The sequence below is a fragment of the Salvelinus namaycush genome, chromosome 16 (genome assembly GCF_016432855.1).
Source record: "Salvelinus namaycush isolate Seneca chromosome 16, SaNama_1.0, whole genome shotgun sequence".
In the NCBI taxonomy this organism is placed as follows: Eukaryota; Metazoa; Chordata; class Actinopteri; order Salmoniformes; family Salmonidae; genus Salvelinus; species Salvelinus namaycush.
This window is the reverse complement of record NC_052322.1, coordinates 19,681,673-19,707,217: the sequence shown is the minus strand read 5'-3', so window position 1 is coordinate 19,707,217 and position 25,545 is coordinate 19,681,673. Positions and strand designations below refer to the sequence as shown.

General features: G+C 40.7%; 1 protein-coding gene across 3 annotated transcripts; it reads right to left on the bottom strand.

Moving 5' to 3' along the window:
- Nucleotides 1-4,322: 4,322 nt before the first annotated feature.
- On the bottom strand, nt 4,323-21,272 carry LOC120061134 (ras-related protein O-Krev). Of its 3 annotated transcripts, XM_039010698.1 has the most exons (9): nt 21,152-21,257; nt 14,300-14,447; nt 7,455-7,543; nt 6,516-6,584; nt 6,375-6,431; nt 6,136-6,276; nt 5,553-5,696; nt 5,269-5,384; nt 4,323-5,084 (listed from the first exon to the last, which is right to left on the bottom strand). In XM_039010698.1, the coding sequence occupies exons 3-8, from the start codon at nt 7,509-7,511 to the stop codon at nt 5,298-5,300; spliced, it is 555 nt and encodes a 184-aa protein (XP_038866626.1). In that variant the 5' UTR covers nt 7,512-7,543; nt 14,300-14,447; nt 21,152-21,257; the 3' UTR covers nt 4,323-5,084; nt 5,269-5,297. The 3 variants fall into 3 exon arrangements, with proteins under 3 accessions (XP_038866626.1, XP_038866625.1, XP_038866628.1); XM_039010697.1 differs by lacking the exon at nt 14,300-14,447 and having other exon boundaries at nt 21,152-21,272; XM_039010700.1 differs by lacking the exons at nt 7,455-7,543; nt 14,300-14,447.
- Nucleotides 21,273-25,545: the final 4,273 nt, after the last annotated feature.

Below are 25,545 nucleotides of genomic sequence, written 5' to 3'. Positions count from 1 at the left end.
ATATAATGTTTAGTTTGACTAAAATATAATAATTTCAAGCCTTGCTTATATTTGTATACGATCACCTGTCTCTCTATTATGAGCGGGAATGAGCGGGAATAATTAAAATCACTTGGAGCTGAGTTCCTGGTGTTTTTACTGTATTTTATGTCCAACAATGACCATTGAATTATATATTTTTTAATTGTGTGGGGGGGGCTAAGAAAACTTGGGAGGCGAAATGAAATCACCAGCGCGCCGCCAGGTGGGGAAACCTAACATGGCAGATGTTAAAATGTCATTTTGCAAGTGCATTCAGTACTTTGCTTCATATGAGTAGGCCTAATTTGCTCTAAAGGAGATTGTTGCTCCTCTGTGTAGTTAAGGCCTACATGATCCATGTGCCACAAAGATACTGTACTGGAAACATGTCTTAATAGACGACCTATTAAATACCAAGAAAGGCATACTATGATGGTGTGACACACATAGGCCTATCAAACCTGTCTAAAAGCAGGCCCCTATTTAATTATATATATTTTTTGATGTAACCTTTATTTAACTAGGCAAGTCAGTTAAGAACAAATTCTTATTTACAATGACGGCCTAACCCGGACGACGCTGGGCCAATTGTGCGCCGCCCTATGGGACTCCCAATCACGGCCTGATGTGATACAGACTGGATTCAAACCAGGGACTGTAGTGCATTAGACCACTGCGCCACTCAGGAGCCCATGCCTCCTGGTACAGTCTGTAATTATACTGACACCTACTGGTGGCAGGGGCGGACTTAGTGATTTGGAGGCCCCAGGCAGAGGCCAGGCAGAGGTGGCTTTCACCCTCTGAATGGCACACCATGTCTCAATTGTTTCAAGGCTTAAAAATCCTTCTTTAACCTGTCTCCCCCACTTCATCTACACTGATTGAAGTGGATTTAACAGGTGACATCAATAAGGGATTTTAGCTTTCACTTGGATTCACCTAGTCAGTCTATGTCAAGGAAAGAGTAAGTGTTCCTAATGTTTTGTGCACTCAGTGTATGTATCCCAAGTATCTGATGCTGTACATGTCCTTTGCTTCGACAACAATGGCAGTATTATCAGCAGCACCTGTCTTTTTACTAAAGAAATTTGTAATTTTTCTGTTCAAATTAAATCTTTATTTTTCCTTTCTCTGCCCTGCTCTGAAAGCGTCTCATTGGTGCAACTTAATTTCAATCAAAGTCACTTTTACAATCATATCGTGTGAAACAATGCACGCAAACTCTTCAGGGTGGAATAGTCTATTATTATAAACCCGTCCGTGGGTGATTAATAAACTTTGAACTTAAGAGCAAGGCTTCAATCGCAGACAGACATCAGGATTTGCTGTCTCTTTTTTTACTGCGACATGGCTTACGTACACTTGATTCTGCTATTCTGGTAAATCAGGGTGAGAGGTATGTTTTCTCAAACAATTCCTGGTGTATCAAAGTTAAAAACATTGCAACTGCTGTTCGCCCAGCCTGGAGTTTCTTGATGTTAAAATGCAGACCCCACTACATGCAGGGAATTAATGTGTTATTATCACAACTGTGTACATACCGCTACAAGCAAACACCAAGGCGGCACTCAATGAACTTTACAAGATCATTAGTCAGCAATAATCCTCTCACCCGGAAGCAGTCTTTATTGTTGCTGTAGTAGGATGTCCCTTGGGGGTATCCGTACCTATGTAGGACATGCGAGGGTTAGGTTAATAAACAGGCTGGAGCTAGAACCTCATTGTCGCGCGTCCTTATTTTAGATCATTCTACAGTCGCGTGTGACTTTAACCAAGCCCGTCTTAAACACATTTTCCCAACATGTATCCTGACCCAGAAGAGAACCCAGTATGCTTGACCGTGTATACACTAACATCCGTGATGCATATAAAGCCATCCCCCACCCCACTACGGCCAATCAGATCATATCTCTCTGTTCCTACTTCCCGCCTACAAGAAGCAACTTAAGAGGGAGTCACCAACACAGAGAATAGTGAAACGCTAAAGAGGAGACAGCTGTGCAGTGTCCACTGAAGCCTCCCTCCCAGACAGGCTTAACACATTCTATGCTCGCTTTGAGGCAGACAATACTGAGCCATCCAGGAACGCTCCGGATGACCAGGTGCTTTCGCTCTCTGAGGCTGACACAAGGAACTCTCTCAAAGAAATGAATACTCACAAAGAGGGATGGTATCCCTGGCTGCTTCCTCAGAGTGCGTGCTGACCAGCTGGTGGGTGTCTTCTTGGACATCTTCAATCTGTCCCAGGCTGTAGTCCCCTGCGTTAAGGAGCCCACCATTGTCCCAGTGCCCAAGAAAAACAAGTTGACATGACTATTGCCGCATTGCGCTCACCTTGGTCATCATGAAGGGATTCGAGAGGCTGGTCAAGGCCAGCATGCCAGACACACTGGACCCACTCCAATTTGCCTACAGCTCCGCGGAAGATGTAATTACCATCAGTATTCACACATCTGGACAAGAGGAACACCTACGTGAGAATGGTGTTCATTGACTACAGTTCAGCATTCAACACTATTGTTCCCTACAAGCTCGACACCAAGTTCAGAGCCCTGGGTCTGGTCACCTCCCTCTGCAACTGGATCCTGAACTTCTGAATGGGCAGACCACAGGCTGTGAGGATTGTGAACACTCTTAACACAGGGTCCCCCCAGGGGTGTGTCCTCAGTCCTCTACTCCCTATTCACCCACGACTGCGTGGCTTTGCACGACATCAACCCCATCATGCTGATGACACAACAGTTGTAGGCCTGTTAACCAACAACAACGAGTCAGCCTATAGCGAAGTGAACTGGCATTGTAGAATTATGACAACCTTTCCCTCAACGTCAGCAAACCAAGGAGTTGATAGTTGATTTCAGAGGAGAGAACATGCCCCATTCCACATCAACGGGACTGCAGCAGAGCCACAAGTTCCTCGGAGTCCACATCACCGAGAACTTGTCATGGACCAACAACACCACCACTCGCCAAGAAGGCACAGCAGCATCTCTACTTCCTAAAGCAGCTGAAGAAATCTGGCATGCCGCCCCAGGTCAATCAATCAATCAATCAAATGTATTTATAAAGCCCTTCTTACATCAGCTGATGTCACAAAGTGCTGTACAGAAACCCAGCCTAAAACCCCAAACAGCAAGCAATGAAAGTGTAGAAGCACAGTCCTCTTCAAAGACAGCCTGGTATGGGAATTGCTCCGTCAATGTTGATATCCAAATAAAACTTTAAACTTGTTTCTACTATTTTGAGAAAATATAATCAGTTTAATATGAAATATATACACGGAGAAAAAAAGTGATCTATTCTGAATTATTATTCAGCTGATTGGATTAATTTACTTCTTTGGAGGCCTTTTTGTCAACAATGTGGCCGCATTAACCTGGGCACAGTGGCCAGGTAAAACACCCTTCCTCCCCATTTCCTTTGCAGCTTCCCACAGATTTAGCTGCTTTTGAAGCGAGAATAAGAGTGCCGAGCTGAGCAGCCCACGACAGCGGGTCGTTTGTTTGGGGGGTTATATTTGCTTAACGTTTATTGAAAAAGTATGGATTTCTGCTAACAAAGAAAGGCATTCAACCACAGAGGACAAACAGGTACAAGGTAAGCGTTTCATAATTAAACATTGTTGAAGTATTGAGCTTGGGCGAATTGATGTAGTCAGAGCTGAATTCCACAAAGCCTGGTCTCTGCTCAACCCCATTGGTGGAGTTCATCAGTAACTTCCTTCACCATGGAGTTGAGTTTAGTCAGCTAGGTCTGACATTCTCGTGACACAGTCGCGTAAGGCGAACCCTGTTGCAGAACAATAACAGGTGACCTGTCTGCCTTTCCGCTCAGCAAGCCTGGCACACACCCTGCGCCTCCTTGGGTGGTTCCTCATAAGCCAAGTTGTAGGCCTTTGCTGTGGCCACGTCTCATGAAGAGCCACTGCTGTTGCATTTCTCCAATTCCTGCATGTGAACATCTCGAGCTTGGCTGCTGCGTCAGTCATTTTCTAGGATAAGCTTTCGGCTTTTAAATCATTTGAAATTAAAAATAATATTAAAAAAGGAAACCTAAATCAGGCTAAAAATAATGGGCCTGAATTAGACAGGATGAACTGTGACGATTGGAGGCAGCAGTTGGCGCATCAGTAACGATGAGACACGGCTGTATTTCAGAAAGGCGAGCTGTCTCATTCTAATTCTATGCCAACAATCATTTAATGTTCCCGCAAAACACTAGAGACTTGCAACAGGCAAAAATTCTTCACAACTACTAATTATCATCATCATGTAGAGAAAATAAAATGCATTGACAAAAGATAATGAAAATGTTTTTGTTTTTTTATCATTCATAAAAGCTGGAAAATCATTTGCGACAAGGTAACAAGACACAATAGAGTTGGTTTAGTACAACATATTTTCAACCTCAAGACAGAAATCAAGTCTCCTCATTTCCCCTATTCTAATAAACACACATTTTCCAAAGCTTCATTATTGAAAAAAACAAAACAAGAATTAGAATATATTATAGGAAAGATGAAAGCCTTGCAGCTTCCCATATAAAACAAAGACACTTAGTAAATATGTTATTTGATGAATACAACTTCTTAAAAGTAATAGGAGAAAGAAAACATGGAAGTTGATGCATTACTGTTGACACAATTAGTGCAGATGGGTAAGGTAATGAAAAGGGCCAATATTTACCATGATTTATTTTGCAAACATTTTGTCATTTGAAATGAGCCAAAGATCTGAAAATATCTGCAATCAAACAACCTAATTGTCCAAATCCACAATAAATTGCTTGGTACTGTTTTTTGTTTTAAATTGTAATTTATAAAACAGGGGAAAGGGAAAACTCTTCATCACAAGGCTGTCCCATTGACAAAATGAAAAAGAGAGAAAAAGGTCTGGATTTCTTAACCATTACGAAGCAAAGAGTATCCATGAAGAATCCTCCATTATTAGAGTGGTGAAGTAGAGAATTACTTTTCTGCTATTGTCAAACACCTCCATTCATTATTGAAAGGGCTTGAAATGCTGGCACGTTTCAACTGGGCACCAGTATTGTATTGCAGCTTCCTACAGGTAGAGACAGAGGACATGTTACTCCACAGGTACTTTTTTAATTCCTTTTTTCAGTTTATTTTGATAGAAAACAAATGTATCAATGCAAGTACATTAGCTGGTGCCATACTCATGGGATGATGATAAAATTAGACACAGATTCCATATCACCCATTGGATCCCATCTTAGCCCACTCACCTGGCTCAGAGCTGCTGTAAGGAGGAGCTTCAGAGCAGTGTGCAATTTGACTTCTTTTCCTTCTTCTTTTCTATTGGTGTTTTCCTATTAATCTGTCTGACCAGGTCATAGAAAATCTAAAGCAGACCAAAGGAGCCAGTAGTTAGAGATACATCTGTTATAAGCTCCAGATAACCACACTTGTTTACTTGACGAGATGTATATTCTTATTGCAATTCTCGTCAACTCCGAGACGTAACATACATTCATTTCAGGTGACTGGAAGTGAAAGCGGTGGGGCTTACCTCATTAACGTTGATCTTTGATTTAGCTGAGGACTCTAGAAAGGCACAGTTGTTCCACTGTCTGGCCAGGTTCTGACCCTGCTCCTTGCCCACCACACGCTCGTCCTCCAGGTCACACTTGTTGCCCACCAGGATCATGGGGACCTGATACAAAATAATGAGAAATAGACAGAAGACAATGAGAGACTATAGCTCTTTACCCTGTTGCTTTGCAAAGCAAAAATATAGGCCATATAAGTCTCCATAACGTGGCAACAAATCAATAATGTACTAACTCTGCATGTGGCAGAAATAAGAGCTAAACTGAAACTGGCAAACATCTCTCATGACATTTCTACTTTGTTATTGCTATGCTCTTCCCACACAGAGAATACCCTATTGAGAGAACCTATGGCTCTCAGAGCAGTAGGATTACAAGATAAAAGCCAACAGACTCCTTAATTTAAAACACCATTAAAATTGCATATAAATCATTAACGTATCAGATTTCATAGCAGCTGTAATAAATGCATTGACGACGAGGCCCAAGTGTTGGAAGCACGTCAATGACAGTGACTGAGCCCTGATAAGCTACAATACTCACATCCTCAGTGTCCTTTACTCTCAGGATCTGTTCCCGAAGGTCCTGTAGATCATTAAACGTGGACTGTGCCGTGATGGAGTATACAAGAGCAAAGCCTTGACCGTTCTTCATGTACAAGTCCCTCATCGCTGTGAACTGCTCCTGTAGAACAGCAGAGGAAAGACTCCATGACATACTGGTCATATTTACTGTTAACATACAATCTGTCACCATGGCTAACATGGACACATTCTACCTACTGTTCCAGCTGTGTCAAGGATTTCAAGCATGCACTGCTGCCCATCCACTTCAACTTGCTGTGGGAGAGAGGGAGTAAAGTTTAGTAACATTTTGACATCAGTGGTGGCAATTGAAAACTTGGTAACTATAGGGCAGCATACCTTTCTGTAGGAGTCTTCTATTGTGGGGTCATATTTTTCCACAAAAATACCCTGTACAAATTGGACAGTCTGGAAGAGAAAAGGCAAGGGGAGGAGAACATGAATGTAGAGAGTGACACATACATTCTCCAAATCAACACGGCCACTCAATCAGGGCTCCAAATTAAACACTTTCATTGGTAGCACAACATGTGCTTCAAAAATATTGACAAATCATATTGGCCCAATAAAGGCTGTATCTAAATCAATTTAAAATTTGTATTTTCTGGTGCTCCTAAAGTTTATATGGTGCTCTTAACTAAGTTAGGAGCACCAGAAAATAAGATTTTTTAATTGATTTAGATACAGCCTTTATTGGGCCAATATGACTTGTCAATATTTTTGAAGCACATGTTGTACCCTGGAAACTAATCTGTTTCAAGGGTACAACATCTGTTTATTATAAAAGTTTAAATGTTGACACAAATACCTGTCATTGAAATTACAAAGTCATTTGTGGAATATTAGGTTAGCTAACATTGTGAAAAACACAGTTTCCTAATGAGCTGCATAATGCGGTAACATGACTGAACAAGTTGTTAACAGCCCGCGACATGGTTTATGAATGGAAAATATGGCCCGCCAATGGAGATGCATACAGCTGCAGCGCCAATGCGTAATAGAAGGGGGGAAATGTAGTGCCGGTAATATGGTCACAACTTTTCAACGGTTTGGGCTACAGACAACTGTTTTTTCTCCAGGGCAGCTTAATCATTACAACAATTATTATCTGGCTTATTTTTTGTTCTAGGTGCACTGGTGCTCACAAATTTAAATTCCAAGTCACACAGCAAAATATTTAGGGGTATATGCGACCAAAATGGTCGCACTTTAAAGCTCTGCACTCAATGCACCCAGAATGACTCATAACAGAAACCTAAGCATGGCGGTACTACTAACCAGTGCAGATTTGCCTACACCTCCTGAGCCTAACACCACTAGCTTGTATTCACGCATGGTGGGGTTACTTCACTCGACGGCACAAAAGTCTGCAAGAGATGAGACAAGAGAGAGAACATTGGTTAGGCCTACTTATGTCACTATTTATATAATTTTACACATTGCCGGCCACAGATGAGGAGAAGCCAATAATTCCCTTCAGTTTTCATCAGCTCTAGACGCCACATTGTGGGCGGTTCCCTTGGCTCGTCCATTATCTAACTACTTTAGTTATACATAGCCAAGCCTAAACATAACTGCCTTGTCGCGGTAATCCCCTTTGACAATACATATTCAGAAACTGAAACTCCCCTCTGCCAAAAGAAGAATATCTCTTTCTGACTCACTATCCAGGGACATCTGCCGACATGAAAAGGCCTTCTTTTCAAAAGAAGGAAACAAATAGAGCCAAGATAACCCAGAGATTTATTTCCCCTTATAAAATGACGCCCTATAACACTTGAGTGACAGTGAACTGATGCTAATTGTCAAACAGCTCAGTCTCTATGGAGACGGTAGGCAATAGCCATAGTGCCACAAATAGCTTCATCTAATTAGCATGCATAGGAGAAGGCCATGTGGGGTGAGGCTTCGCCACCTCTATCAGCTTGGCAAGGTGAGAAGTAAGGCTTGTTAAATTAGCACATTATAAAAAACTCAAGTCAATCAGGTTTTTATGACTTGATATTACAAAGCTATCCAGTAATTGTTTCCTGTTCTGTCTTGGAGCCAGCCATGGAAACGTGAGGCACCTGCCAAGAGACACTTTTCTCTACAGAATATTATCCCATGATACCTTTTGTTATTGTTTAGTTTGGTCTGTATTCCAACGGGACCACGTTGGAAACAAGTGAGATCGCTTTAACGTGTTGTCATTGCATCTTTTCCTCCAATAAATCAATGTCTCTTTATGTCCAATAGGAATTACTACCAGGCATAGGCAAAAACTCCTCAAAGAGAAAATACATTTTATGTGCTGTGCAGGGAAACAATCCAAACCCACTATCATTATCTAGCTATGCAAACCTAACAAATTCCAAGCGGCAGCAGCATGACAGGCCTACAACGGAGAGCTGGGCGGTATGCGGGATGTTACAAAGGTCCATTTAAAGGTCCTCATGCCATTGCAATACACCCCTTCCTCTGTGAAAATGATGTGCATATAGAAAACAGAACAGAGATAATAGTAAGAGAATGACCATTGCTCTTCTTAAATATGACCACACCAAGAAAGGACACTTCTGTGTTTGTTTCTGATATTAGGCCATTTTTAGAAGCAGAAGTTAAACCTACAGCTGCAATAAGAATACAAAACAAAGTGTGTCACAAAGGTTTCAGAAAGACATTTCACTTTTATCTGATGGCCTTTAGTTGACTGATTACAGGTGACACATCTGGAGTAGCGCTTAAGCAAATACAGTGAGCTCCAAAAGTATTGGGACAGTCACACATTTGTTGATGTTTTGGCTCTGTACTCCAGCACTTTGGATTTGAAATGATACAAATGGACAATGAGGTTAAAGTGCAGACTGTCAGCTTTAATTTGAAGGTATTTTCATCCATATCAGGTGAACTGTTTAGAAATTGTACATAGTCCCCGCATTTTAAGGGAACAAAAGTATTGGGATTAATTAACTTTTATGTTTATTAAAGTAGTAAAAAGTTAAGTATTTGGTCCCATATTCATAGAACGGAATGACTACATCAAGCTTGTGACTCTACAAATTTGTTGGATGCATTTGCTGTTAGTTTTGGTTGTGTTTCAGATTATTTTGTGCCCAATAGAAACGAATGATAAATAATGTAGTGTCATTTTGGAGTCACTTTTATTGTAAATAAGAATAGAATAGGTTTCTAAACACATCTACATTAATGTGGACGCTACCATGATTACGGATAATCCTGAATGAATCGTGAATAAGGATGAGTGAGAAAGTTAGACGCACAAATATCATACCCCCCCCAAAAATGCCAGCCTCCCCTTTCATTGTAATGGTAAGAGGTTTGCATATCTTGGGGATATGATATTTGTGCATTTAACTTTAACCTGTCTCCTCCCCTTCATCTACACTGATTGAAGTGGATTTAACAGGTGACATCAATAAGGGATTTTGTCATGGAAAGAGCAGGTGTTCCTAATGTTTTGTACACTCAGTGTATGTGAATTTGTCCCAATACTTTCCCCTAAAAATGTGGGGACTATGTACAAAAAGTGCTGTAATTTCTAAACTTTTCACCCGATAGGAAAGGTATGAAAAACCGTCAAATTAATGAAGTTATTTTTTACAACCATTTTACTTTGTATGTCAATGGCATGTTATAGAAGGGTCCAGACAAATGTATTGTGATTTCACGTTTTTGAAATCACTTCCTCATCCTCGTTGTGTAGTATAGTGGCCCCTAAAATGACATGAACAAAGGCTCCAAAAACACCCAAAACCTGCCAAAACACGTCCTTTTAGAAACAGCAAAGCTCTCAGTATAGTGATGCAAGTCTTTAGATGTTGTACACATGAAATTGTGTTATTCCAAACTTTATCCGCAACGTTATATTCCATTTTGTTGCGACTCGAGCAATACCCCTCCGTCTATTTTACAGGTAACTGACAAAATAAAGGAAACACTTGAGTAAATGAGGGATACAAAGTAGCGGTCGACCGATTACGATTTTTCAACGCCGATTCCGATTGTTGGAGGACCAAAAAAAGCCAATACCGATTAATCGGCCGATTAATTTTTTATTTTATTTGTAATAATGACAATTACAACAATACTGAATGAACACTTATTTTAACATAATATAATACATCAAAATCAATTTAGCCTCAAATAAATAACAAAACATGTTCAATTTGGTTTAAATAATGCAAAAACAAAGTGTTGGAGAAGAAAGTAAAAGTGCAATATGTGCCATGTAAAAAAGCTAACGTTTAAGTTCCTTGCTCAGAACATGAGAACATATGAAAGCTGGTGGTTCCTTTTTACATGAGTCTTCAATATTTCCAGGTAAGAAGTTTTAGGTTGTAGTTATTATAGGAATTATAGGACTATTTCTCTCTATACGATTTGTATTTCATATACCTTTGATTATTGGATGTTCTTATAGGCACTTTAGTATTGCCAGTGTAACAGTATAGCTTCCATCCCTCTCCTCGCCGCTACCTGGGCTCGAACCAGGAACACATCGACAACAGCCACCCTCGAAGCAGCGTTACCCATGCAGAGCAAGGGGAACAACTACTCCAAGTCTCAGAGCGAGTGACGTTTGAAACGCTATTAGCGCGCACCCCGCTAACTAGCTAGCCATTTCACATCGGTTACACCAGCCTAATCTCGGGAGTTGATAGGCTTGAAGTCATAAACAGCGCAATGCTTGGAGCATCGCAAAGAGCTGCTGGCAAAACGCACGAAAGTGCTGTTTGAATGAATGCTTACGAGCCTGCTGGTGCCTACCATCGCTCAGTCAGACTGCTCTATCAAATATCAAATCATAGACTTAATTATAACATAATAACACACAGAAATACGAGCCTTAGGTCATTAATATGGTCTAATCCGGAAACTATCATCTCGAAAACAAAACGTTTATTCTTTCAGTGAAATACGGAACCGTTCCGTATTTTATCTAACAGGTGGCATCCATAAGTCTAAATATTCCTGATACATTGCACAACCTTCAATGTTATGTCATAATTACGTAAAAGTCTGGCAAATTAGTTCGCAATGAGCCAGGCGGCCCAAACTGTTGCATATACCCTGACTCTGCGTGCAATGAACGCAAGGGAAGTGACACAATAACACCTGGTTTATATTGCCTGCCAACCTGTATTTCTTTTAACTAAATATGCAGGTTTAAAAATATATACTTCTGTGTATTGATTTTAAGAAAGGCATTGATGTTTATGGTTAGGTACACGTTGGAGCAACGACCGTCCTTTTTCGCGAATGCGCACTGCATCGATTATATGCAACGCAGGACACGCTAGATAAACTAATAATATCATCAACCATGTGTAGTTATAACTAGTGATTATGATTGATTGATTGGTTTTTATAAGATAAGTTTAATGCTAGCTAGCAACTTACCTTGGCTTCTTACAGCATTCGCGTAACAGGCGGGCTCCTCGTGAGGCAGGTGGTTAGAGCGTTGGACTAGTTAACCGTAAGGTTGCAAGATTGAATCTCTGAGCTGACAAGTTAAAAATCTGTCGTTCTGCCCCTGAACAAGGCAGTTAACCCACCGTCCCTAGGCCGTCACTGAAAATAAGAATGTGTTCTTAACTGACTTGCCTAGTTAAATAAAGGTGTAAAAAAATATATTTAAAAAACAAATCGGCAAAATCGGCGTCCAAAATTACCGATTTCCGATTGTTAGGAAAACTTGAAAAACGGCCCTAATTAAATCGGCCATTCCGATTAATCGGTCGACCTCTAATACAAAGTATATTAAAAGCATGGGGTGCTTCCACACAGGAAGTTCCAGACACTTGTAGAATCTATGCCAAGGCACATTGAAGCTGTTCTGGCAGCTCGTGGCGGCCCAACACCCTATTAAGGCACTATATGTTGATGTTTCCTTTATTTTGGCAGTGTCATGACGTTGGCCTGGGGGTAGGTTTATGACAGTCATAAATACCTCTTTCCCCCGTTCCTCTCCCTACTCTACTGATGTGACATTAGAAAGCCCCTTTGGTTAACATAGAGATTCTGGGAACATCAGAAGTTGGGGGGAAATTAACTATATTCTGGTAATCCGACCAACTGAACATATGCGGTGGTACTTAAGGTATATTATGTCAGTTCGGTTGCCCTCTGACACATTCTCATCAATGATAGAATGACAAACTCTACTGTGGAAAGTCTAAACATCAGAGGTATCGGATTCACATGGAATTGTTGTTTAATTCAAATGTTTGAATATGAAATTATTTGTGAAGAGATGAAATGTAATTTTAGCTTCCAAATGAGAGATTTGGGTTTTCATAAGTTTGGGCCTCTGCTCAACCAGTGGCCCGCCCCTGTGAAGAGACATGGGTTATAAACTTTTCAGACACACCCCTCTCCCTCCACTATATAAGCCATTGACGAAGATTTAACCTTCTGTTCCACAGGATGACGGTCCTATGTCAGAATGGTTCAGATAATAACTACAGAACTAAGCCAGCATCAGCATGAGCTTTGGTTGTGAATGGTATGAACTTTGAACTCGTATTCACTACAGAAGTGATACCTCCTAGCCGTTGAGTTAGCAACAGCTGCTACAAACGCAGGTTAGGAAGGACAGTCAGAGTATCCCGTCTACTACACAACGACGTTACTACAACGTATCCAGTGACCACCAGAGACATTCTTCAGAGGACAGAGGACTCGGTTTGGCAACACGGTCTTCCATCTACCACCAACCTACTGGAGCGCAGCTCAGAGTAAATATTTATTGCATTTTCCTTTTCCAAATGGGTGGTAATTTAGAATGCATAAGATACTGTATTTACGATAGCACAGCTTCGCCTCTGTTCCAGTCTCCCGCTCTTTCACTAAAACCCAGACCCTTTTCCTTTGTGTAACAAGCTGACATATCTGTTCCGCCCGCTAGGGACGTTATGACGGCAATTTGTAATCAAGTTATGATTTAATTGTGTATGTGTGATTCTGTGTGATTAGTTTGGTATTTAGTAAATAAATAATTAAACCCAATTTTGTATTGCTGATTCAACTTGTTAGCCAGGGTTCGTGAAGATAACCAAGAATTTACAACTTTCAGATGAGACTAAATAAGATTACGATTAATATTGACTGCTATTGATGTAAAATATGATTAGGTCTTTTAAGAGTTTATTTGGAAGATAACAGCTCTATAAATATTATTTCGTGGTGTCCCTCCTCTCTAGTTAATTACATTTACATGATTAGTTCAATCAGGTAATATTAATTACGGAGAAAGTATTATAGAATAGCATGCCATAACACTTAATCCGGCATAGCCAAAGAAACGACAGCAGTTACCTGTAGCAGCAGGCTACACAGTAAATGGAACCACTCGAGACGGCTTGAATCGTGCAAAGGGGACTATAACATTGTGGATAAAGTTCGGAATGACAACTTCATGTGTACAACATCTAAAAACCTGCATCACTATACTGAGAGCTTTGCAGTTTCTAAAAGGACGTTTTTTGGGTATGTTTTTAGATTTTGTTCATGTTTTTTCAGGGCCCCCATACTACACAATGAGGATGAGGAAGTTATTTGCTGTTTGGGGTAAGTTTCTCTAAAACATGTAATCACAAAAAAGGTGTCTGGACCCTTCTACAGTATAACATTCCATTTACACCAAAAATAGAGATTTGGTTGTAAAATATTAATCTCCTCCTTTAAAGCAGATAGTCTGCAATTTAACCTCATAGTCATTGTACCATTTCAAATCTAAAGTGCTGAAGAACAGAGCAGAGTGTCCCTGTCGCCAATACTTTAGTAGATCCCTGTAAATGCCTGTAGAACTTCACATGGTCAATCCCAATGTTAGTATTCCTGCTAAACACAGCTGATATGGTGAGTGTTTCCATGTTGACAGGAACTTGGCACATCCACCATGCTCACTGCACACCAGCACAGTGAGCACACTAGCCTCTTGATATGTTATAAGTCAGTGAGGGTTCAGACCCAGTATTCTCTTAATATAAGCCTACATGTTATTTTATGTTTTACTAATGCTCTGTGAGTGGTGCGTTCCCAGTCAGCATAGAATAGCCTAGTTTCTGCACTGAAACTCATTTTATAGCAAAAACACCCACTCTAAGGACATAACCTACTGTGCTCAAGGCTGGAAGCGACAACTCCCCACTACATCTAGTGAGGGAAGGCTAGCAGATCCCAGGACACACTGACATCTGTTGGGCAGGTGTGGATGCTGTGTTGGGAGCCAAAGGAGCTAGGCTACTCCAAAGAATCCCCACAAAACTAGGGAAAAGACAGAAGAAATATATAAATTGCAATTCACTTTTTGTGAATAATCTTAGGCCTGCACTTTGACAGAGTTGGGAGTGGGACACACATTGCCAAACAGTAGATGTACATTAGCCTGAATCATCTACTCATCGGTGAGTACGTTTACATGCACGCTAATAATTCAATAATAAACTGACTATGACACAATGCCAAGTATGGCATTAGTCACGTAAACACCTTACTCTGCTTATCTTAATTGGCGTAATGTCATAATCGAGGTAATCATACGCAGATTAAAATAACTGGTTTTCTGAGCAATCTTTCAAATGATTAGGACATGGTAACAGCATAATCATCGCTCCAGCTGGATATTTGATTTGCGCATTTGCCAGTGTGTGGTAGCGCAAGCATCCCTCTTATGCGCGAGTGAAGTGAGTTCTGAAAAACTGAAAGTATGCATCATCTTATAAATATTTTTCACATGCAAACTTTTTGTCAGAACTCTTCGCAAAACTAAGTCCTGCATTTCCTGCATTGATCAAAAGTCCCATCAGTAGCCTGATTTCAGATGTGTCCATGTAAACAGGACTATTACATTAACCTGACTATCCACAATAATCACATTATTGTGTGCATGCTACCGTGCTGTGTTGGGGAAGCTTCTCTGAAAATGGAGTTTACCAAGCTACCAATTACTTCACATTGGAAGAAGTTACGCTAGACTAAAGCTACCCTTAAGAAAATATAGTTTACATAACTAAAGTTACTTTGATGAAGTAGTTCATCCAAACTACGTTGTGAAAATGTATCATCAGTAAATCTGTATTATCAGACTACAAATTGCAAGAACAAATCACTTTGGGGTCATATGTTAACAGAATGTTTAACGGATTAATGGAATTTAGCCTATTAATTAAACCCCAAAAAAGTTTTGAGTGAGAATTAGGCAAGTCCGATACCGGATAAGTTAATTTTTAAAAGTTGTGTAGTTCCAGTAGTTAGCCTAGCTACACGGCATAAAAGTAATTAACTACTGAAAACACGACCTAGATTTTAATTTAGTTCAACTACCACCAAGCTACTGGAAAATGTAATGAATTACTAGCTAGTTGAACTACTGTACGTGTCCACTGAATGTACAAAACATTAGGAACTCCTGCTCTTTCCATGACAGACTGACCAGGTGAATGTTTACCCCATTGTTTACCCCACTTTTCGTCATTTCCGGTCACAACTTGCAGACGTGTTGCTGTGCGTTTTGTTGCCAACCTTACTTTGCTACCTGACAACTTTACGGTTTTTACTTTTTAATTACCGTTTATATATATATTTTTTTATATATGTTTTTTCCTCACAATTTTTTTTTCATTCAACTTTTTCGCTCCGGACGCTTTATCTGGACATGGTTTGTCAGGACTTCCAACAGCCGAAGCTAAGTAGTAACATTAACATGATGCCTTCTAATTGCAGTCGCTGTACTCATAATATACAGGAGAACGATCGCCTTACGGCGAGGATAGCTGTGCTGCAAGCCCAGCTTCAGACGCAATCGTTAGGCAAGGGTAATTTTAGTGTAGGAAAGGATGAAACAGCGTCTGTGCCACCAGTAAGTACAGATAGTAGTATAAATCCCCTCGCACAGTCCCGGCAAGCCAGACAACTTTCTCATGGCTTCTGGAGGGAAATGCTGTAGGAATGCTCAACCGGTGTGTCGCTCATTCAGCCGACAGACACTTTCAACCGGTTCTCCCAATTAAGCAGCGAGTCGGAGTCTGAGGCTGAGCCTTCTCTTGTCTCTACTCCTCCCGTTACGGGGTCTGAGACGCCGAAGCTTCCCACCATTAGCTGTGACAAATTGAAAACCCTAGTCATTGTCGACTCCATTACCCGCAGTATTAGACTTAAAACGAGTCATCCAGCGATCATACACTGTTTACCAGGGGGCAGGGCTACCGACGTTAAGGCTAATCTGAAGATGGTGCTGGCTAAAGCTAAAACTGGCGAGTGTAGAGAGTATAGAGATATTGTTATCCACGTCGGCACCAACGATGTTAGGATGAAACAGTCAGAGGTCACCAAGTGCAACATAGCTTCAGCATGTAAATCAGCTAGAAAGATGTGTCGGCATCGAGTAATTGTCTCTGGCCCCTCCCAGTTAGGGGGAGTGATGAGCTCTACAGCAGTCTCACAACTCAATCGCTGGTTGAAAACTGTTTTCTGCCCCTCCCAAAAGATAGAATTTGTAGATAATTGGCCCTCTTTCTGGGACTCACCCACAAACAGGACCACGCCTGGCCTGTTGAGGAGTGACGGACCCCATCCTAGCTCGAGGGCTGCTCTCATCTTATCTACCAACATAGACAGGGCTCTAACTCCTCTAGCTCCACAATGAAATAGGGTGCAGGCCAGGCAGGCTGTTAGCCAGCCTGCCAGCTTAGTGGAGTCTGCCACTAGCACAGTCAGTGTAGTCAGCTCAGCTATCCCCATTGAGACCGTGTCTGTGCCTCGACCTAGGTTGGGCAAAACTAAACATGGCGGTGTTCGCCTTAGCAATCTCACTAGGATAAAGACCTCCTCCATTCCTGCCATTATTGAAAGAGATCGTGATATCTCAAAATAGGGCTACTTAATGTTAGATCCCTCACTTCAAAGGCAGTTATAGTCAATGAACTAATCACTGATCATAATCTTGATGTGATTGGCCTGACTGAAACATGGCTTAAGCCTGATGAATTTACTGTGTTAAATGAGGCCTCACCTCCTGGTTACACTAGTGACCATATCCCCCGTGCATCCCGCAAAGGCGGTGGTGTTGCTAACATTTACGATAGCAAATTTCAGTTAAAAAAAAATAATAAAAAAAATGACGTTTTCGTCTTTTGAGCTTCTAGTCATGAAATCTATGCAGCCTACTCAATCACTTTTTATAGCTACTGTTTACAGGCCTCCTGGGCCATATACAGCGTTCCTCGCTGAGCTCCCTGAATTCCTAATCGGACCTTGTTGTCATAGCAGATAATATTCTAATTTTTGGTGATTTTAATATTCACATGGAAAAGTCCACAGACCCACTCCAAAAGGCTTTCGGCGCCATCATCGACTCAGTGGGTTTTGTCCAACATGTCTCTGGACCTACTCACTGCCACAGTCATACTCTGGATCTAGTTTTGTCCCATGGAATAAATGTTGTAGATCTTAGTGTTTTTCCTCCTAATCCTGGACTGTCGGACCACCATTTTATTACATTTGCAAATCGCAACAAATAATCTGCTCAGACCCCAACCAAGGAGCATCAAAAGTCGTGCTATAAATTCTCAGACAACACAAAGATTCCTTGATGCCCTTCCTGACTCCCTCTGCCTACCCAAGGACGTCAGAGGACAAAAATCAGTTAACCTCCTAACTGAGGAACTCAATTTAACCTTGCGCAATACCCTAGATGCAGTTGCACCCCTAAAAATTAAAAACATTTGTCATAAGAAACTAGCTCCCTGGTATACAGAAAATACCCGAGCTCTGAAGCAAGCTTCCAGAAAATTGGAACGGAAATGGCGCCACACCAAACTGGAAGTCTTCCGACTAGCTTGGAAAGACAGTAGCGTGCAGTACTGAAGAGCCCTCACTGCTGCTCAATCATCCTATTTTTCCAACTTAATTGAGGAAAATAAGAACAATCCAAAATGTATTTTTGATACTGTCGCAAAGCTAACTAAAAAGCAGCATTCCCCAAGAGAGGATGGCTTTCACTTCAGCAGGGATAAATTCATGAACTTCTTTGAGGAAAAGATCATGATCATTAGAAAGCAAATTACGGACTCCTCTTTAAATCTGCGTATTCCTCCAAAGCTCAGCTGTCCTGAGTCTGCACAACTCTGCCAGGACCTAGGATCAAGAGAGACACTCAAGTGTTTTAGTACTATATCTCTTGAAACAATGATGAAAATAATCATGGCCTCTAAACCTTCAAGCTGTATACTGGACCCTATTCCAACTAAACTACTGAAAGAGCTGCTTCCTGTGCTTGGCCCTCCTATGTTGAACATAACAAACGGCTCTCTATCCACCGGATGTGTACCAAACTCACTAAAAGTGGCAGTAATAAAGCCTCTCTTGAAAAAGCCCAACCTTGACCCAGAAAATATAAAAAACTATCAGCCTATATCGAATCTTCCATTCCTCTCAAAAAAAATTGAAAAAGCTGTTGCGCCGCAACTCACTGCCTTCCTGAAGACAAACAATGTATACGAAATGCTTCAGTCTGGTTTTAGACCCCATCATAGCACTGAGACTGCACTTGTGAAGGTGGTAAATGACCTTTTAATGGCGTCAGACCGAGGCTCTGCATCTGCCCTCGTGCTCCTAGACCTTAGTGCTGCCTTTGATACCATCGATCTCTCTCTAATTCTCTCTTTCTCTCTCGGAGGACCTGAGCCCTAGGACCATGCCTCAGGACTACCTGGCATGATGACTCCTTGCTGTCCCCAGTCCACCTGGCCATGCTGCTGCTCCAGTTTCAACTGTTCTGCCTGCGGCTATGGAACCCTGACCTGCTCACCGGACGTGCTACCTGTCCCAGACCTGCTGTTTTCAACTCTCTAGAGACCGCAGGAGCGGTAGAGATACTCTTAATGATCGGCTATGAAAAGCCAACTGACATTTACTCCTGAGGTGCTGACTTGCTGCACCCTCGACAACTACTGTGATTATTATTATTTGACCATTTATGAACATCTTGGCCATGTTCTGTTATAATCTCCACCCGGCACAGCCAGAAGAGGACTGGCCACCCCTCATAGCCTGGTTCCTCTCTAGGTTTCTTCCTAGGTTTTGGCCTTTCTAGGGAGTTTTTCTTAGCCACCGTGCTTCTACACCTGCATTGCTTGCTGTTTGGGGTTTTAGTCTGGGTTTCTGTACAGCACTTTGAGATATCAGCTGATGTAAGAAGGGCTATATAAATACATTTGATTTGAATGCTATGATCCCTTATGGATGTCACTTGTTAAATCCACATCAATTAGTGTAGATGAAGGGGAGGAGACAGGTTAAAGAAGGATTTTTAAGCCTTGAGATGGATTGTGTATGTGTGCCATTCAGAGGGTGAATGGGCAAGACAAAAGATGTACGGTCTGAATAAATTGTCAAACTACCTAAACAAAGTTTGACAAAAATATAAAAATACTTTACATTTCAAAGTCATCGAATTTTGAGTGTTCATTTAATGTTCAAAGCATTCTGAATTCATCTAACATGGTCATAGGCCTAAGCCATGTCAAAATACATAGAATTGCAGAAAATTAGCTTTAAAACAGCACAAGTACCTTCCCCAGACTCCTGTCTAGGTCAAATCACCTGTGCATAACAGAAGGGGGCCACCAGAAGTGTTGCCAATTAAAAATACTGTCTGATCCAACCGTAATGAAGCCGGTTAAAACAGTGTACATACAGTAAGTGTGTATTTTGCATTTGAGAATCGATTCACGTTTAGATGGGAGTAATTTGGCTCTGAAAATAACATGCAAGGACCTTAGTTGGACCTAAAGGAGTAACGGTACAGTTAGGTTCCTTTAAGAGTACATATTGGGCTACACTCAGTCTTAAACTTGACAGATATGGTCTAAAAATCCTGACTTGAATGCATACAAAAGGAACACCTGATGGGACATTGCTTTTATTGCACATGGGTGTGCTCCTGAATGTCAAATCACGTGTCAAATCTTAAATTCTCAAAAGACAACACTAGCCACCCTTGCTTACATAACTAGTTTGCTAAATGCAACCTTTATTTAACTAGGCAAGTCAGTTAAGAACAAATTCGTATTTACAATGACTGCCTAGGAACAGTGGGTTAACTGCCTTATCTGGGGCAGAACGACAGATTTTTACCTTGTCAGCTCGGGGATTCGATTCATCAACCTTTAGGTAACTGGGCCAACGCTCTAACCACTAGGCTATCTGCCTCCCCTCAATCTATCCATCTAGATCAGCGTTTCCCAAACTCGGCGATCCTCGGGACCCAACGTTTTGATTTTTGCGCCAACACTACAATGCGGATTCAAATTATCAAAACTTAATGATTCGTTGATTATTTCTATCAGCTGTGTAACCTTTCTACTGTACATAAGTCAAAAACCAGAACGTGCACCGAGTTTGGGAAACCCTGACTAGTTAGCTAACTAGCTAACGTTAGCTAATAGGAAACAGTAGATAACTTGCAACTATGTGTCTGACATCACTTCGACAAAAGAACGTTTCAGTGTAACGTTAAAACTAAGAGGAAGGGATCAGCTGTACCTAGCCAGTCAAGTTAGCTGGCGAAGTTTGCTAGCTAAACTAACGTCCCCCCCGTACAGTTTCCACCCCGGTCCGATTCAAAGTTATACCTAACAACTAACGTTATGTAGCTAGGTGAGCCAACCAGGTAGAGCCTTGCTAAATTCTTAATAGTTAGTCAATTAATGTCCATCTAGCCAACATGGCTAGTTAACTAAGGCGTGTGAACCACTTGTGTTAACTAGCTACAGACAACTCCCTTCGGCTTGTTGTGTTAGCTAGCTGCTTAGCTAACGTTAGCCTCCCTTAGACGTTCCATCCGGCCTGGACGTTAGCTGTCCTACTTGGCCATCTGACACGTTTCTAACATTTTCACGACCTATATACATGTTCGAGTATTGATTATCCCCAAACTGTTGCTTTGACTAGAGATAATCGTTACTCACCGTGTTTGTATCCCCGCCACCTCACTGGAGTAGCTGACTTCAATGAACCTCCGCGAACGTCAATCCCTAGCTAGCTAACCTCTCCCACCATAAATGGCAACGGACGATGCACACTAGCTACTGTAGTTTCAAGGCGGCCTGACGATTCACAATGTTGTAGTCCATAAAACCATAATGGATCATCTGAGTATCATGGCAACCATGCACTCACTGAAAGTGCAAATGTTATTAAATAAGAGATTACAATTTTATTTCCATGGTCTTCGCATTATAAACTGAGGCTGACAAAAACTATAAAGTAGGCCTACTGCCATACAAAATCTGTTTGGATAATGTGGGCATGCAGAATACTGTAGTCGTGTACGCAATTAGAAAGCATACTTTCCACTTGAATTCCCAGAAATAAGCCAGCTCTACTTTTTCAAACATATCAAAGGAAACAGTCAAACAGATGCAAGGAAACAGTCAGAAACAGCAAGGGTCTTCAACTTCAAGCCAAACACATATACACATATATATATATATATACACACACACACACAACAATAGCAATATTTATTGCCAACCCAAAGCTTCTAGATATTGTACATATGTACACTATCAACAGCTTGCAGTGTTGTGAGAATGCCCTCTATAAACTAAAGACTTTTGACTCTCACTGAGGTCTTTGTTACTTTAGTGTCAGGAGGGAGTAGAGAGCATTGTCATCTATTTTCAGTGGGGGTTCTCCTAAATGTGCGGTGCAGTACATGTCACTGTCTTCCTGGGGAAGAATGTTGGAGCTTTACATAATTATCTCATTATACACATGACAAGTGTCCTTTTCACCCTGAGAGAGAGGAAGAGAACAAGAGAGAGAGGGGATTGGGTAGAGTTTATTTGTTGACCGAGTTGGTGCAGAATGACGGCTGTCTGATGAGGACATGCAAAATCTTATTCAAACTATGATAAAGCATAAACAAAGATCCAATTCACCTGTGCAATGGCTACAGGATCTGATACTTTAGATGCTGGAAATGCTGAGGGACACAAATTAGAGGCTTCAACATATCAAAAACAAATACTATTATTGTAACTGTGGGTACGATATCAAAGAAAGGGAACTTGGTCTTACTCAGTGAGCACGGCATTGATAGTTTTCTGAAGAATACACAAAGTGCAACCACAGTGCAACACATCAACAGTCAGACAGCTCCCACAACAACATGGACACTTACAAAACCTAAAGGAAAGAAAGAGAATAATTCAACAAATTTCAATCAAACCCGTTTTCCAGTGTTTTAGAACAAAATAGAGTAGCCTAAAGTTAAATTACCTGTGCTGTCAATCAGAATCGATGAGGATGTTGGCTCGACATCCCAATCTGCAACAGGTAAGTTTTTGCATGGCACCATTAAAGTGACATAACAAAAGCATACAGAAGATAAATGGAAGATTTATTAGAATAAGAAAATAATTGTACAGTAGGAGCTTATTTTTTAAGCTATTTAAAGTTATATCAACCAGCGTAAATGTGGGGACCTCTGGGGACACATATCTGTTTGTTTCTGTGGTGTCCTTCCTATCAGGTGTTAACAGTGAAGTGACCAATGAAGCTGTGGGTAGAAACAGTAGAGGGTAGGCCGAGTATGATTTTTGTGCATTCAAAGACAATCAAATGGGATCAAAGCAAAACAATATGCATACCTTTACTCACAGAGACATCTACTTTTGTTAAAACATCTCTTCCCCACTGATCAAGTCCACAATAGTAAAGTCCAGTGTCCTTGTAATTTCAGGTTTTTGATGGTGGCAATGAAAGTATGTCCATGGACATTGTCATACACAGAAAATCTTCCTACTGTGACAAATGTGTCCGCTTACACACTTCGGATGAGAATGTCACTGTAGGAACAGGGGTGGCGACACAAATATTAGGGCTTATATTGATATCCATCTGGATATGAACACTTAATGTCTAAAGATCCACCTTCATTTCCATGCTCTCCAATTTTGCTCCTTTTTGCATAACAGCTTAAAACTTGATAAAAGAGAAAACAATGTTATTCTTTATCATAATAACAAATAATAGTTGAAACGTGAAATAAACAAAAACTTTGTGGAATTGTTCGGCAGAAGTATATTCTATACAATTTGCACTATGCAGGAGTCTCTTTCACAAAGAAAATAATCAACAAAAATTGTCTGCAATTGTAATCAACAACAACAAAAATGGTTTGTGTTAAACTCACCTGGCAAGTAAAGGAGAATCATCAGATAGAATTTCATGTTACATTTTTTAAATCTTATTTCACCACAGATCCCTTTTTCTCTCAAATGATCTTACTGTCACCATATCAGTTTCTACCCAGCAGCATCACTTGCAGTGGCTTAGGGCTGTTTTTGTCGTATTACAGGAAGTGAAAAAATAAACTGATTGCAATGTTTCAGGAAGGAAGTGCTACAGACAAGTGCTACTTTTGTTAAATCAAAAGCCTATGAGGCAGACGGAGACATCGAAGACAGACGAAATATACCATAATTGTTAATCTGGAGGAATTAAATGACCTGGTTATTAGCTATTAGATGCACTCTCGAAACCAGACATACGAATGTGTTTTGTTTGGGTCTGTAAATACATTTCAGAATTTGCACTTGAATACATCAGGTAACACCTGTGGCCTGACATGTCAACCTCAGTGCTTTACTGTCCTCTACTAGTAGTTAAAAATCTTTACTTGTCTTGGTATATGTTCATGTCATAAAACATCTGTATGATACAGTATGTACACCTCATGAGTCAATTCTAAACAACACAACATTCTCAAAAGCATTCTCAAAATATATTCCCTCCCTCTCAGGACACAATCTATCACAGTGAAATGTTTGCAAAGGTCAAGGGGTCTCCTGCCAGCTATAGGGAAGTCCCTCATACTTTCATGTTGTAAGCAACTGCCATCCCTATAGACAACTAATAGCGATTGACTGCTATTATATTACACATGGACCAGATTAAGAACCTACGCACACTTCAGATACGAGTTGTGTGTTGCATACTAGCTATGTGTTTGGTTAAATGTTTTATTTAGCTGTACTGAACAAAAATATAAACGCAACATGTAAAGTGTTGGTCTAATGTTTCATGAGCTGAAATTAAAGATCCCAGAAATGTTTCCATATGCACAAAAAGCATATTTCTCTCAAACGTTGTGCAGAAATTAGTTTATATCACTATTAGTGAGCCTTTCTCATTTGCCAAGATAATCCATCCACCTGACAGATCTGGCATATCAAGAAGCTGATTAAATAGCATGATAATTACACAGGTGCACCTTGTGCTGGGGACAATAAAAGGACACTCTAAAATGTGCAGTTTTGTCACACAACTCTCTCGACCTTGTACTCTTCCGAGTCCGTAGGGGAGTTGTAGCGATGAGACAAGACTGTAACTACCAATTGGATATCACGAAATTAAGGAGAAAAAGGGGTAATAAAAAAATAGTAATAATAATGAATTGTTGCATGTTGCGTTTATAGTTTTGTTCAGTATATAATATCCTTTAATCGTGACACTGGAAAATTATCTTTAAAAAAACATTTAAAAAATGTCTTTGTTCATTCCTCTTACGGCTACTTAACTGTCTAAAAATACAAAAAATATGGTGACTTGCAATGTGTAAGCCTTTCCTTTCAGTTGTTCTCCCCTTTGAACTTTTCTGTTTCCGCTATGCAACTCCCCCATTCTCCCTACCTCTTAGCTGGACAAAGCCTCACATGAAAGAGCAGAACATCCAACTGACCATCATCCAGTAATTAAAAAGAACAAAGAAATTATTCTTACATCATACTGTGTCTTCAATGCAATGACCAAATATGAACATCTAAGGAGAAAAGGAGGGAGAGATTCAACTGAGGGAGACGGAAGTCAACAGGAAGTGTAGCCTAAGGTGGTTTCACCAAAACCACCTTCTGACTCACAGTACCCACTGCATTAGATATCTCTCCATATCTCAGCAGCAACAACAGAAGCAAGGCTTCGCCCCAGGTACTACTGTAAGACAAATGCAGTTCTGTTTCTGTATCAAGTCCAACCTCTTCTTCCTGTGATCCCCTGCCCGTTACTGAAGCAGCTTCGGAACATCAACCTGCAAGAGGGTAAAAGATTTAGATTAGATTTATTCACCAATATTCTTCCTGACTGTAAATTCAAGGGAAATGCTGGCTTTATATATATATATATATATATATATATATATATATATATATATATATATATATGTGTGTGTGTGTGTGTGTGTGTGTGTGTGTTAGCCTACAGATGTAATGAAAATTCCTCTCATACTGTTGGCTGCTCACCACATTAACCACATTGTACTGATTGCATTATCATGCTGCTTTCACAAACAACTTCCACT

Coding starts and splice junctions, on each gene's coding strand:
- LOC120061134 (XM_039010697.1), bottom strand. CDS start 7,511: ATGCGTGAATACAAGCTAGTGGTGTTAGGCTCAGGAGGTGTAGGCAAA. Junction 6,432..6,515: donor TAGAAGACTCCTACAGAAAG/GTATGCTGCCCT, acceptor TCTCTCCCACAG/CAAGTTGAAGTGGATGGGCA. Junction 5,385..5,552: donor CAAAGATCAACGTTAATGAG/GTAAGCCCCACC, acceptor GGTCTGCTTTAG/ATTTTCTATGACCTGGTCAG.